This window comes from Mastomys coucha, unplaced genomic scaffold, assembly GCF_008632895.1.
Source record: "Mastomys coucha isolate ucsf_1 unplaced genomic scaffold, UCSF_Mcou_1 pScaffold17, whole genome shotgun sequence".
In the NCBI taxonomy this organism is placed as follows: Eukaryota; Metazoa; Chordata; class Mammalia; order Rodentia; family Muridae; genus Mastomys; species Mastomys coucha.
In genome coordinates, this window is record NW_022196899.1 from 6012261 (window position 1) to 6025218 (window position 12958).

At 45.6% G+C, this 12958-nt stretch overlaps 1 protein-coding gene across 2 annotated transcripts in view; it reads right to left on the bottom strand.

Moving 5' to 3' along the window:
* The window catches only part of Impa1 (inositol monophosphatase 1), a 20962-nt gene extending 10030 nt beyond the window's left edge, over positions 1–10932 (bottom strand). The window contains exons 1-6 of one of the 2 annotated variants that reach the window (XM_031376340.1): positions 10803–10932; positions 8409–8474; positions 7601–7734; positions 4726–4830; positions 2173–2218; positions 1050–1158 (exon numbers count right to left, since the gene is read on the bottom strand). In XM_031376340.1, the coding sequence (XP_031232200.1) occupies positions 1050–1158; positions 2173–2218; positions 4726–4830; positions 7601–7734; positions 8409–8471 (457 nt within the window). In that variant the 5' untranslated portion in view covers positions 8472–8474; positions 10803–10932. The other variant, XM_031376339.1, reaches the window with a different exon arrangement.
* Positions 10933–12958: the final 2026 nt, after the last annotated feature.

Below are 12958 nucleotides of genomic sequence, written 5' to 3' on the forward strand. Positions count from 1 at the left end.
GGAGGGAAGGAGGGAAGGAAGGAAGAAAGGAAGGAAGGTTGGTTGATTAGTTTATGAAATCTGCAAAAATCCCCAAATCAAGACTGTTTGCCAGTTTAAGGGCTAGAGAGTAGACAATAATTTATACAGCATGGATACTGTAGCCATAACTAACCCAGAGACAAAGAAAGCAAGGGTATGTGGACAGGTTATAGGCAAATGCATCATTTTATATGAGGGACTTGACCATTATATAGAGACTGAGAAACCATGTGTATCCTTCTTAGGATTGTCAGGTGGTTTTGTTTGTTGGGAGCATAGACTGCCCTGGAACTTGCTTTACCCAGGCTGGCCTCAATCCTCTGCCTCCACCTTCTGAGTGTTGGGATTCCAGGAAGAGGCCACCACGTCCAACTGATCTCGGCTTTAATGTGCGTTATTTATGACTTACTGACCAATGATGGGGTCAAGAAATGCTAAGAAGTCTGAGACGGTATAACTGAAGCACTAAGCCATGAGCTATCAGAACGAAAGCCCCCCCCTCCATGCCCACAGCCACGCCCACTCCTGCTGACGTTTTTAGGGTGCACTTGCTCAATGACTTCTGCTTTTCTGCCCCAACCGCCATTCTAAAAACTGGGGTCAGAGTGGGAAAGGAAGAAACCAGTCTCCAGTCATCTAATACTTACTAACCAAAAGGTCAGTATACAAATACGGAGACCGCAAGCACCCTTCGCTGAGGGCACCAGCGCTGGAGACCGCAAGCACCCTTCGCTGAGGGAGAGGGCGCCAGCGCTGGAGACCGCAAGCACCCTTCCCTGAGGGAGAGGGCGCCAGCGCTGGAGACCGCAAGCACCCTTCGCTGAGGGCACCAGCGCTGGAGTCCGCAAGCACCCTTCGCTGAGGGCGCGGGCGCCAGCGCTGGAGACCGCAAGCACCCTTCGCTGAGGGCGCGGGCGCCAGCGCTGGAGACCGCAAGCACCCTTCGCTGAGGGCGCGGGCGCCAGCGCTGGAGTCCGCAAGCACCCTTCGCTGAGGGCGAGGGCGCCAGCGCTGGAAGACAAGCCCACCTTCCTGCTGTGACACCTGAAGCTTCTGGCCGTTACAGAAAGCGCCTTTCCCTCTCCTGCCGGTGTACATCTTATCTTCCACACAGCTGTACACAATTCCAAACTCCATCTGCAGAGGAAAGCATGTCTCTTAGCAAACCTGGGCATTCTTCCATTGACTGGGATCGTGTTATGAATAAAGCCGCAAGAAAATCTAGCACATTAATAAAATATATTCCAACAGCTGAACTGTGGGAAAGTATTGACCAAACATGATGGGTCATCAGAGCTCCATCCTTAGCTCGCACTCAAGTCTAGATGCAGAGAATGCTCGCCCTCTCCTAGCACAGATGGGCAGGGCTTTCTGAGTTTTCTACAATGAACACTGTGTCCTCCTGTGTTCCTGCCCATCCATCCATTCATCCATTGATCCTTCTTCTTTTCCAGTACCTTTTTTCTGCCTGAGAATTCAAAACTAAGGATTCAAAAGCAGAGAGCACTCGACTGCTCAGGCTAACTATGTTAAAGGCTTATTTAGGACCATGTGGTGTGCCAAGTGACCAGTACAGCCTGTGACCAAGAGTTCATATGTAGTGACTTATGTTTCAAACGTGTGTGTGTGTTGCTAGGGATTCAACTGGGTTGCTAGGGTTTATATATGCTAGGGAAGCACGCTACCACTTTGCCTGGGGCTTTTATTTCAGAAATGTCTGAAGTGTTGTGTTCCTACTGACAAATGCAATACTCAAGATCCTCAAACACAGCAGCCGAAGACAGCCAAACAGCGGGGAACAAACAAGAGGGACCACAGTGATTCCAGATCTGACTGGGTTTCCTAGGTAAGGGTTCATTCATTCATGTCTATGCTCCTGAACGCACGCCACACTTTCAGCCATCCTGTGGCACCTGACACATGAAGCCATCTGAGGCAATGCAATGCCACACTAACTTGTGACATGGCTGTGTATGTCAGGAGCATGATGGCGATCTGTCTCCTCCCTGGGTTCACTTTCTCTTTCTGAAACTGGCTTCTCCTCGGGAAACAAGAAGCCTTATCTACTGGGAATGTGTGCGAACAGGTCCCCAGATACGAAAGATTAACTTCTTCTCAGAGAAGGAAAGCAAGCATATGTTTAAGACATACCTCTTTATTTACAACGAAGCCAATCGAAACAGCTACAAAGGGAAACCTTTAAAGAGAGACAAAATCCGCAAATTAACCAAGACAGAATTTAATTTCATCAAGTATGTATGCAATTGTTTTCAAATCAATTCTCATAACCCCTGAATTAAGATGGAATACTACGGATGGGAGGAAGAAGCTCGATCAATGCGCAAGAACATAGAACACACAGAACACACACACACAGACGCACCCAGGGAGATGCCTCTACAGGAATTAGCTAAGCTCCTTAACATTGGTCACAGTCAAAAAAAAAAGATTCCTTTCATTCTTCTCATCAGCAATACCATAGGTATCAAGGAGAAGAAGCTGTCTCTATTCTGAAACTTGGAGCTGGATGATAGAAACATTTAAACTGTTAGCCACAGCGATTGTTATGGATTCCGGTTTGCATATCGACATTCTCACACACAAGAAAGTCAGAATTTTTTAAAAGCTCAGCAAAATAGGTTTAAACATAACTGGAATAAGCTTAAGTATTTAACATGGAGTTCTTAATTTTAATAAAAACCGCATCATTTTGTTTTATTCAGTGTATCTCAAGCAGCTTTCCATATTTAAAAGACACAGAGCCTTATCACACGCGGATTCGATGCCTTATCGATTTATAGACTTTAGTAACTATGTGTGTATTGCAAACGTGCCCCCCAACACACACAGCTATAAGATCACTGATCCTTACCATGCCAAGTACTATATATACTAAGTTCTTATGAAAGTGAACAACTCCATGAATCCCACCAAGAAATAATTCTATTAAACAGGTGCCATTAATATGGCCATGTTATACAGTCTTTTTTTCTTTCTTTAAGATATTACTAGTAGTTTAAGCTAGCCTGGAGAGCTCAATATGTAGCCCAGGCTGGCCTCAAATCCACGATCCTCCCATCTCTATCTCCCAAGTGCTAAGATTATACTCTTATACCTGGTACCATAGTTTTTGTGAACTTGACACAACCTAGACATATGTGAGAAGAGGAAATCTCAGAGGAGGACTTGGCTGTAAAGAGTTAGATGAAATTGAAAGAGTTAAATTTAAAACTTGTGCTGTCTAATGAGAAAATTGCAGGTTTGAGAAAAAAACAGTGGACCAAGGTCAAATATGTCCAAATAAGGCTGGGCAAAAGCAAGCTGTTACTAACAGGCCAAAAAGATATAGAAGAGAAAGCATGCAAGGACATGTCTGGGCAGACACTGGGTAGTGGGTCCTCTTAGATATGGTTCAAGGTCAGACGCTCTGTTGACTCAGATTAACACCAACCTTAGGAATTTTCCACTCTGTTCTGCATGTAATATAGTTGATATTTGAACTAGCCAATCATGTATAGCCACACTGATGCCTTTGTTCCCCCAGACCCTTTTCCTATATAAACCCCTAACCCCTGAGCCTCGTGGTCGACTCCCTTGTTTCCTGTGTGAGATTGGGGGTCGAACCGGAGCTCCAAAAATTGAACTGCCTCATGTGTTTACATCAAGATGGTCTCTCATGATTCCTTGGGTGTGCGCCCTCCCGAGACTTGAGTGGGGGTCTCCCTACGGGGGTCTTTCAAAATCAGCCCTGTCTTTCCCAGGTTGCTTGTGGTCATCATTCATCACAGCAACAGAAAGAGAACTAGAACATCTGGATCTTAAGCATTCTTTTAACCTTTATTTCTCCTTCATGTGTATGCACCATGTTCATGCAGAGTCTGTGGAGATCAGAAGAGGGAGTTGGAGCCCCTGGGCCTGGAGTTACAAACGATTGTGAGAGGCCATGTGTGGGCTGGGAATCAAACATGGGTCCTGCTGAAGAGCAGCTGGTGCTCTTAACCCCTGAGCCAGCTTTCCAGCCTTGACTGCCCTTAAGTATTTTTAAAACCAAGGCTTTGAAAGAGTAGCTTGTCCAGCATCACAAAGCCAATAAACAAGTTGCGGGATTCAAATCTCGGTGTGCAGATCCTAATGTCCACACCCTTTTAGCATCCCTGTTTCTCTCTGAGAGTGAACTCACTGCACACAGAGAATATCCCATCAGTGAACTTAGCAACTTCTTTACTGGACCCATGTTACTCTGTCATTTTTATATAGTCTTCACAGACAGAAAAACAATGGTGACCAGGCACATCACTTCACAAGTCCATAGTGTACCATTTGCTCATTTGCTCCACAGCTTAGAAAAGATCTGCATGCCGGGCAGTGGTGGCGCACGCCTTTAATCCCAGCACTTGGGAGGCAGAGGCAGGCGGATTTATGAGTTCAAGGCCAGCCTGGTCTACAGAGTGAGTTCCAGGACAGCCAGGGCTACACAGAGAAACCCCAAACCCTGTCTCAGAAAAAAACAACAGTAACAAACAAACAAACACAAAAAAGAAAAGATCTGCACATTACATTTAACTCCACCACCAATCTCATATACAGCTTCTTCGAATAAAGAAGCATAAACAACTTACACAATTTCCTAAAGTCTGTGTTGCCTTCAACAGAGAATCACCCAGTGAACACACAAGAGGAATTACACTAAAATGAAATGCATACCGATGCACAAAGTTAGTCGTTCCATCGATAGGGTCAATGATCCACGTGGGCTTGTCTGTGAAGACTGTCTTTTCTCCAGCTGCCACGGATTCTTCACCAATGAAACTGAAAGCAAGAAACACGAACGCCTAACATCTAATTTTGATTCAGGACTTTAAGCTTCGGGGGCTACCATGAAGCACAAGCCCAAGTCTAGACTATTCTACTGTATTGTTGCTCTGTTAGAAAGGGCGGGGGGAGCGAGAGAACAAGACAGGGAGAGAGGGAGGGAGAAAGATGATAATAATAATAAACATGACAAAGCTCTATTTTCCCCAGAGCAAAGGCATGTGAAACAGTACAGAGTCCTAAATTCTAAATGCAACACTGGCATAAATACAGGGGGAAACATACACATCTGAAAAGGTCATCCTTAAAATGAGAAACTAAGAAAACACATCGGGGCTGGAGAGATGGCTCAGCGGTTAAGAGCACTGACTGCTCTTCAACCCAAAGGTCCTGAGTTCAAATCCCAGAAACCACATGGTGGCTCACAACCATCTGTAATGAGATCTGATGCCCTCTTCTGGGGTGTCTGAAAACAGCTACAGTGTACTTACATATAATAAATAAAAGTCTTTTTAAAAAAAAAAAGAAAAAGAAAAACACATCGATCTTAAAAGTAAGCGCGGGAGCGGGTGTGGTTGCATGCGTCACACATAATCCCAGCACTGAGGAGGTACGTGAGGCAAGAATCAGGCTAGCCCAGGAAAGACTGAGACTGCCTTAAAATCAAGCAAACTGAAAGAAATACTAAAAGACCACGCATTCTCCAGAGCCTAGCAAGATGCAGAGCTCATACATCACTTCCTTGCGTGTGAACTAACTTCTAGTTCAAAGAATACAGCAGGGCCGAGCTGTAAAGCTTCGTTACTGGTCTGGAAGTTTCAAATGCTCATACTGTTTCTCCCTCCGGATCCTAGAAGAGGCCAGCTTCCAAGTAGCTCTGAGAAATGACACAGAAGTGAGGAACCGGGGAAGCCGCCCGAGGACAGCCCACAGGGAGCTAGAGTTTACAGATGTGAAGGACCTCTCAGTTCTAATTGGGGCCTTGGTGACCCACTGACAAACCCGCAGAAACCTCAGCCACGGCCATGCAGCCAGGCTAAAGCTACTCCCTACCCTGGTCAAACTGTGAAACACTAGCCAGTCATTTAGAATGACTTTAGAGGAGCAATGCATAACAGAGAACATTTGTTAAGTTACTAAGAATGTAAAGCACCTACTGAAATGACTGTATACAACTGTTAAGACAATTTTATAAATGGTGTCTTGAGTTCACTGGTTTTTCTTCTCGCCTGTTCTCTTCTTTCTATTTTTTATCGTTTGACATTGAATGCTTTTAATAAATACTTGTCTTCCTTTTCTCTTATTTCTAAGCCTTTTTATTGGAAGAAACTACATTCAGTCACAACTTTAAATATTTTTCCGTCTCAGTGACTAAAAGACTGACAGTGGCTAATGGCACAAGGAGGAAGACATAACAGCACTGTGGCATAAAACTTTCAAAGGATGGCTTTTAATTTCTTAGAGTTCTGGGGACTTGCACCCGCAAACAGTGCTCTACCACTGTACTGGCTGGTTTTGTGTGTCAACTTGACACAGGCTGGAGTTATCACAGAGAAGGGAGCTTCAGTTGGGGAAGTGCCTCCATGAGATCCAGCTGTGGGGCATTTTCTCAATTAGTGATCAAGGGGGTAGGGCCCCTTGTGGGTGGTGCCATCCCTGGGCTGGAAGTCTTGGGTTCCATAAGAGAGCAGGCTGAGCAAGCCAGGGGAAGCAAGTCAGTAAGAAACATCCCTCGGGGCTGGTGAAGGGAAGAGCATCGAATGCTCTTCGGAAGTCATGAGTTCAAATCCCAGCAACCACATGTAACAATAACCTGTAATGAGATCTGACGCCCTCTTCTGGTGTGTCTGAAGACAGCTACAGTATACTCACATATAATAAATAAATAAATCTTTAAAAAAAAAAAAAAAAGGAAAGAAACATCCCTCCATGGCCTCTGCATCAGCTCCTGCTTCCTGACCTGCTTGAGTTCCAGTCCTGACTTCCTTTGTGATAAACAGCAATGTGGAAGTGTAAGCTGAATAAACCCTTTCCTCCCCAACTTGCTTCATGGTCATGATGTTGTGCAGGCATAGAAATCCTGACTAAGACAACCACTGACCTCATTTCCAGCCTGCAGTTTCCTGATTGGGTGTCACTGTGTAGCCCTGGCTGGCTACATATTCCCATGCCTCTTACCTCCTTCTTCTGAGTGCTAGAATTATGGGCATCTGCCTGCCATCTTGCCTGACTGACAACATGTTTTTGCTAAATTTGGGTCTGATTTAGGATTTTCTATGGAACTTCCTAATGCTAGTATTTCTCTCACATATTCAGAACTTCGCAATGCAGGAGTTTAACCCCAAGCTTTCCAGCTGTGCCTATGGCAAGCTGACAATTACTTCTACCATCCACACATTCTTGTCAAAGATCCCCTCTTTCCTGACCCTAGAACCACAGGACAGGCCATCGACCTAACTCAGGGCGCACGGGCTCCTGTAAGGATTTGGAACCTTAGTGAGGTAAAAATATATAAAAGATTAGTCAGAAAGAGCCAAGCCATCAGTCAAGACCAAGGCCACACTGTCCAAAGCCACGCCCCAGCTTTGGGCCCACAGGGGTCTTCCTCCCATCATACTGGCCTGAGGGCAGCCCCACACCCTCAAGCTAAGCTCCTTTTCAAGTCAGGGTCACCTATTACCACTCTGTATCTAGAAACATTTGCCTCACACATAGGCTTATTCCCACCCAGACTTAACGTTATCACCATAAAGTGGCGGAGGAATACCAGTGACACGGGTACTTCTTCTTTATAGAAGAGAAGATCATGTTTTCAACTTTTTGGTCAGTCTCTGTTACCAAGTCGGCTGGAGAACTTTTAATCATGACATCCACCTCATGTTTTAGAGCTTCACGAATCATCTAAAAAGAAGTTTTGGGTAAGCAAGTGAAAAAAAGATGTAAGTAATTTAAAACCAAACAAGAAAGTAAATCACAAAAATAAGTTCAAGCATTCAACCACTCTTTACATAGTCTTAAATGTTTTCTTTCAAAAATGTCTATGGAACAAGACACTTTAGAGAAATATTATGTAATTTCACATCTTCTTTTAGAGTCATGACTGTCGTGGCAAAGGTTAACACTGCAAACCGAAAAATCCAGCTGGAGATGGATGTTAACATGCCCAAGCATACACCCCCATTCTCATTCTCACATACACACACACAGTGCCAGTGATGCTTAACATTAACACAGGCTTAGGCTCCACCCCCATTCTCATTCTCTCTCTCTCTCTCACACACACACACACACACACAGTGCCAGTGATGCTTAACATTAACACAGGCCTAGGCTCCACCCCCATTCTCACACACACACACACACTGTGCCAGTGATGCTTAACATTAACACAGGCCTAGGCTCCACCCCCAGACCCCCCACACACACAATCAATCAATCAATCAATCAGTCAATCAATTTTCACTATAAATATGTAAAACAGCACATGTAGATTACTCAAAACATGCTTTGTTGAACAAGACTGCACTGTAATATCTACACATCACACACTATGGCCTCCAGACCGTAGTTCATACCTCTCCAGCTTGTCTTGCGAGGATTACTGCAAAATCCATGCACTCCTGCCAAGGGTCTGCCATTATCTAAATATAGTCAACAGAGATCGGCACAAAACAGTTACGAACTGTGGAGGCATTCACGTACACAAGCATCTCAATTAGCAGCACTCTGACTTTGATTCACCCCTTCCCTGATTTATAGTTCAATTTTTCCCCACATATAGTACCCAAAATAATTTTGAAATATTACATATTTCACCTCGTCATCGTAAAAACTTTTTGTTACTGGTGTTGTTTTGAGTCAGTGTCTCATAGTACGGGCTGGTCTCAAAAAACTAAGGTTGACGTTGAACTCCCGATCCCCTGCCTGTACTTTCCAAGACCCGGGATTCCAGGCATGAGCTATTACATCTAACTTAACACAAGTATTATCAAAGCAAACAGTGTTCTATGAAGTTGTCTCCCAAGGGCCCACACAATAGCACATTTTGGGTTGTAGCTAGACCATATCATACTGTGGGGGAAGTTGGGGATCCCCCCGAAGCTTAGGTAATAGATGAGGTCAAGACACAGTCTAAAGGTTAGGTGTAGGAGTGGGTGGGGAACAAAAGGACCCTGGGAAGGCTGGAATAAAAGCAACTTTTAAAGACAAGGGAATAAAGGCTGTCTGTGTTAACTCCAGGGAGTTGAGTGCTCTGCACATGGAATTTTTTTTAAATAAATAAATAAATAAGGTCAAGGTGAAGAATTTAAGGTTCACAGATCAGAAATACTTTGCCCCATATTACATGGACAGATTTTACAGAATGTATGCTCGACTCTGATTTGAAAGTCCCCTGCATTCCCTTACAACATCCTGAGAGAAGAAAACTCTAGGTCTAAAAAAAGACTATTATAAAAGCAAAGGTGCCATTTACCTCTTAGACTTCGGGGGTGGGGGGTGGAGGGGAAGCATGACCGCGTGACTTGACAGCTTTCTGCTGACCTCTAAGAGACTCACCACAGGCTTGCCCACACACTAACGTAGATTCCCAGCCCATGGAAGCTGTCATGCCCAGAAGCGGTGGCCGCCATGCTCTGCCTGCTTCCCGGGACAATTGACACACTGAGCTTCCTCTGTAAGAGCATCTGAAATCTCTACCCTCCGGCACAGGGAGAAGCATGGGGACGCAGAGCAGATGGACCGGCGGCTGGTGGTGGCTGCTTTTTCCTTTCTATTGATACAAGGTTGGCTTAGAGCTCTTGACCATCCTGGCTTAGTCTTCAGAATGCGGGCTGGGATTACAGACACATGCCATCATGCCTAAGTGCCTTTTCCTGGGATGAAAGCATCCAAGTAGGCCATATAAAAGGCCACCTTTTTGAGTTACAGAATAAACCCCTTACAGCTCTTCAAGAATGGTTTCCAAACTTGGTCACTCTTGTTCTTATTGCTCCCTTCTGATCTGTCACAACTGGACGGACATTCTTGACCTGGGCTTGTTTCCACACCATAAACTGTTCAAGCTATTCACCCTTCACCTTGTGACAACACGAAAAGAACACCTCCCAATTCCCCATGACTGTTTCAAAAGCCATCCATTGCATCTTCCACCCAACAGATATCAACCAAAATAGACACACTCGCAGAAAACCTGCTGCTGCTATGCAGCATTTGGTCATTTGTATGCATGCTACATCTTCTCAATCAGTTCTAATACTCCGTGAGGAAAGGAGGCTGATACATGAAAATTTCTGAGGAGGTCCAGAAGAGGGAAGAGACAAGGGAAGTCAATTAGGTAACGGTTCTCTGGGGTTTGTTCTTTTTTTGTGGGGTATGGTGGGGGGCAAGAATGGAGAATTAAAAAGCCTGAGCCTTGAAATCTTGGACCTCAGAGGCACCTTTTTAGCTTTGTTGCTGGTAGTTTACTGGTCCTTTTCCTAGGCAGTGTATTTTAATGGCTCGATAAATCTTTTTATTTCAGAGACCTTTGCTTCAAGACTTGTTTTTCACGGTCCTATTCTATCACCCTCAGTTTGGGGACGAAGTCATACAGACTTAAAACTGTGTCTACCCTGGACAGCTGAGCTACCCGCGTCACTGGTCCCCCGCTCCTGACGTAGGACATCACCGGACCTGGTCTTGTTCATCCCTAACTCTGTACATTCGTGAGCCGGGGAACTTGCCGTGTAGAGCCCCGAGGGCTTGGGCAGAGTGGGGCTCATTCTGCGCCGTAGAACCTCAGAGATCAAGGACCGCCTGGCGGCGAACCCGATCGGCTGGTTCCGGAGCACTACGGAGAGCACCGCCGGGAGGAGGGCGCGGCAGCCGCCCCGGCCCAGCATGGGGAGAGCCTGTCTGCAGCCCGCCGGAAACCCACGCCTCGGCCACCGAGTAACGCTGCGCAGAATGCGGGGACAGAACCGACTCACCTCGCGCGAGCGCACCGCGATCGACGCCCAACCGCCGGCGTCCGAGGGGCTCGGTTCTTCCGCTCGGCCGGAGGTAACGGGGAAATTGCTCCGACAGGAAGTCCCGCCCCATTAAAACCTGGGAGCAGACGTCTCGAAACCCCGCCTTCACGTCTTCTCTCTGCCCGGAGATGGTAGCCAGGCGGAACTGTAGGGGCTGGTCCTGCTGAAGTTACAGTATTCTGGCATTCTCCTGCATACCCTTTCTTCTCTAAGCATCCCCTGTTTGCAAACCTCCACTTTTGTCTTTATTAGTTCATATTTTCCCAATTCCCCTTTCCCCCATTCTGCTCTTTGGTCACAGATAAATTGGAGGTGTGACTGTCATTGGGCATCTCTCATTTGTTAAACTTGTAAGCCTAAAGGAGATTTTTTTATTTATTTGTTGATAATTGATTGACTGTCAGCACCAAGGGTTTTTTTTTTTTTTTTTTTTTTTTTTTTTTGGTTGTGGACGTAACGTGCTGAGGGCAGTTGCTCTCCAGCCCTCAATTCATCGCTCAATACTAGCGATGAAGCCCAGGGCAAAGTGGCTATCGTTGAGCCATTTTCCGAGACATTGGTTTTTTTTTTGGTTTGTTTGTTTTTTTTTTTTTTTTTTTTTTTTTTTTTTTTTTTTTTTTGGTTTTTCGAAACAGGGTTTCTCTGTGTAGCCCTGGCTGCCCTGGAACTCACTCTGTAGACCAGGCTGGCCTCGAACTCAGAAATCCGCCTGCCTCTGCCTCCCAAGTGCTGGGATTAAAGGCGTGTGCCACCACCGCCCGTGATTTTTAACATTGTCCCATTATGTAGCATAGGTTGGCTTCCGGATTACAGGCACCTGCCACCACACCATACAGCAATCGTGCTCTTACATCCTTAAACATAAGTGTTACAACAATTTCATGAAGAGTTCCTTCGTTATACAGATAAGGAAACCGAGTTTTGGAGAAGTTAGGAGATTGTCCCCCAAACTCGCACAACAAGAGCATAGCACCCTGACTCCAAAATCCGAGAATATATGAGGGTCACTAAGTTGGTCTGGATGACCAACAAAGGCTAGTTTACGGTTCTTACGATGTTTCCTCACATGGAACAGTACCATGGTAGGTAAGTTACTTTTAAGTGGAACTCTATCCAAATGACCTACCCACAGGGGGACCACAATGTCCTTGCCTTATCACTTGTGAAAGTGATTGGTTCTCGGGAATCAAGACAAGAGATTATCAAAGAGCTGTAACATGTCTCAGAGATGAGTGGCAGGGATGGCAAATCTGATTTATAAACCCACAAAGAACCAAAAACGCGTCCACTCTTCTGAAGACTGCTGCCTTAAGACACGTGTGTGGACGTCTATCACACGCGTGTGGATGTCTATCACACACTCGTGGTTGGCTGCTTTTCCACAAAAGGCCTTCAAGAACTCAGTTTTGGGGTCCTCTATTATCAGTTACTTGAAAATAAAAATCTTATCCAATGCATGCTGACGGGCATGAATATGTGACCAAGTGGAATTCTCTAGGCATTTAAAGAAATATCATCTTTAAGCCTTGTCTGAGTGAATGTGTTCCCACTGATGTGGCAAAGCAGGACAGATGAGGAAAACAGATATCAGATATCTTTACATGAAAATGATCGGTAGCTTCCTCCATCAGACGGGCAGGACTCCAAGGTGTTCGCTGAAGCCTCTGCTGCTGCTGCTTCAGGGCGAGAGTGAGGTAACTCAGGCTCCTCAGCACAGTCCGTTCCCCTCCCCAGTGCCTGCTGAAAGCCGAGTGCACGAAGGAGCCTGGTGCTCTGACCCTAGTACAGCAGCCCTGACTTCAGGCTGCTGTCAAAAAGTGTGGAGGTTTGTTCTGATGTCCACAGAGACCCCCATACATGACAAGAAGAAAACTCTTGAGATGAGAGAAAAATGTCAAGCACACACACATACACTGGGGTGGGAGGGGCTCTGTTCCACTCACTTAAGCAAATGCTAAAACTTATATGTGGTCTCCCAAAGCTCACTGGAGAATTAATTATTGACTGAGATTAAAATGATGGAGTCTCCATAAACAAGGCGAGCTACTCAGGAGCAGAGTCTATCTCCTCAGGAGCAGAGTCTATCATCTCCTCAGGAGCAGAGTCTATCATCT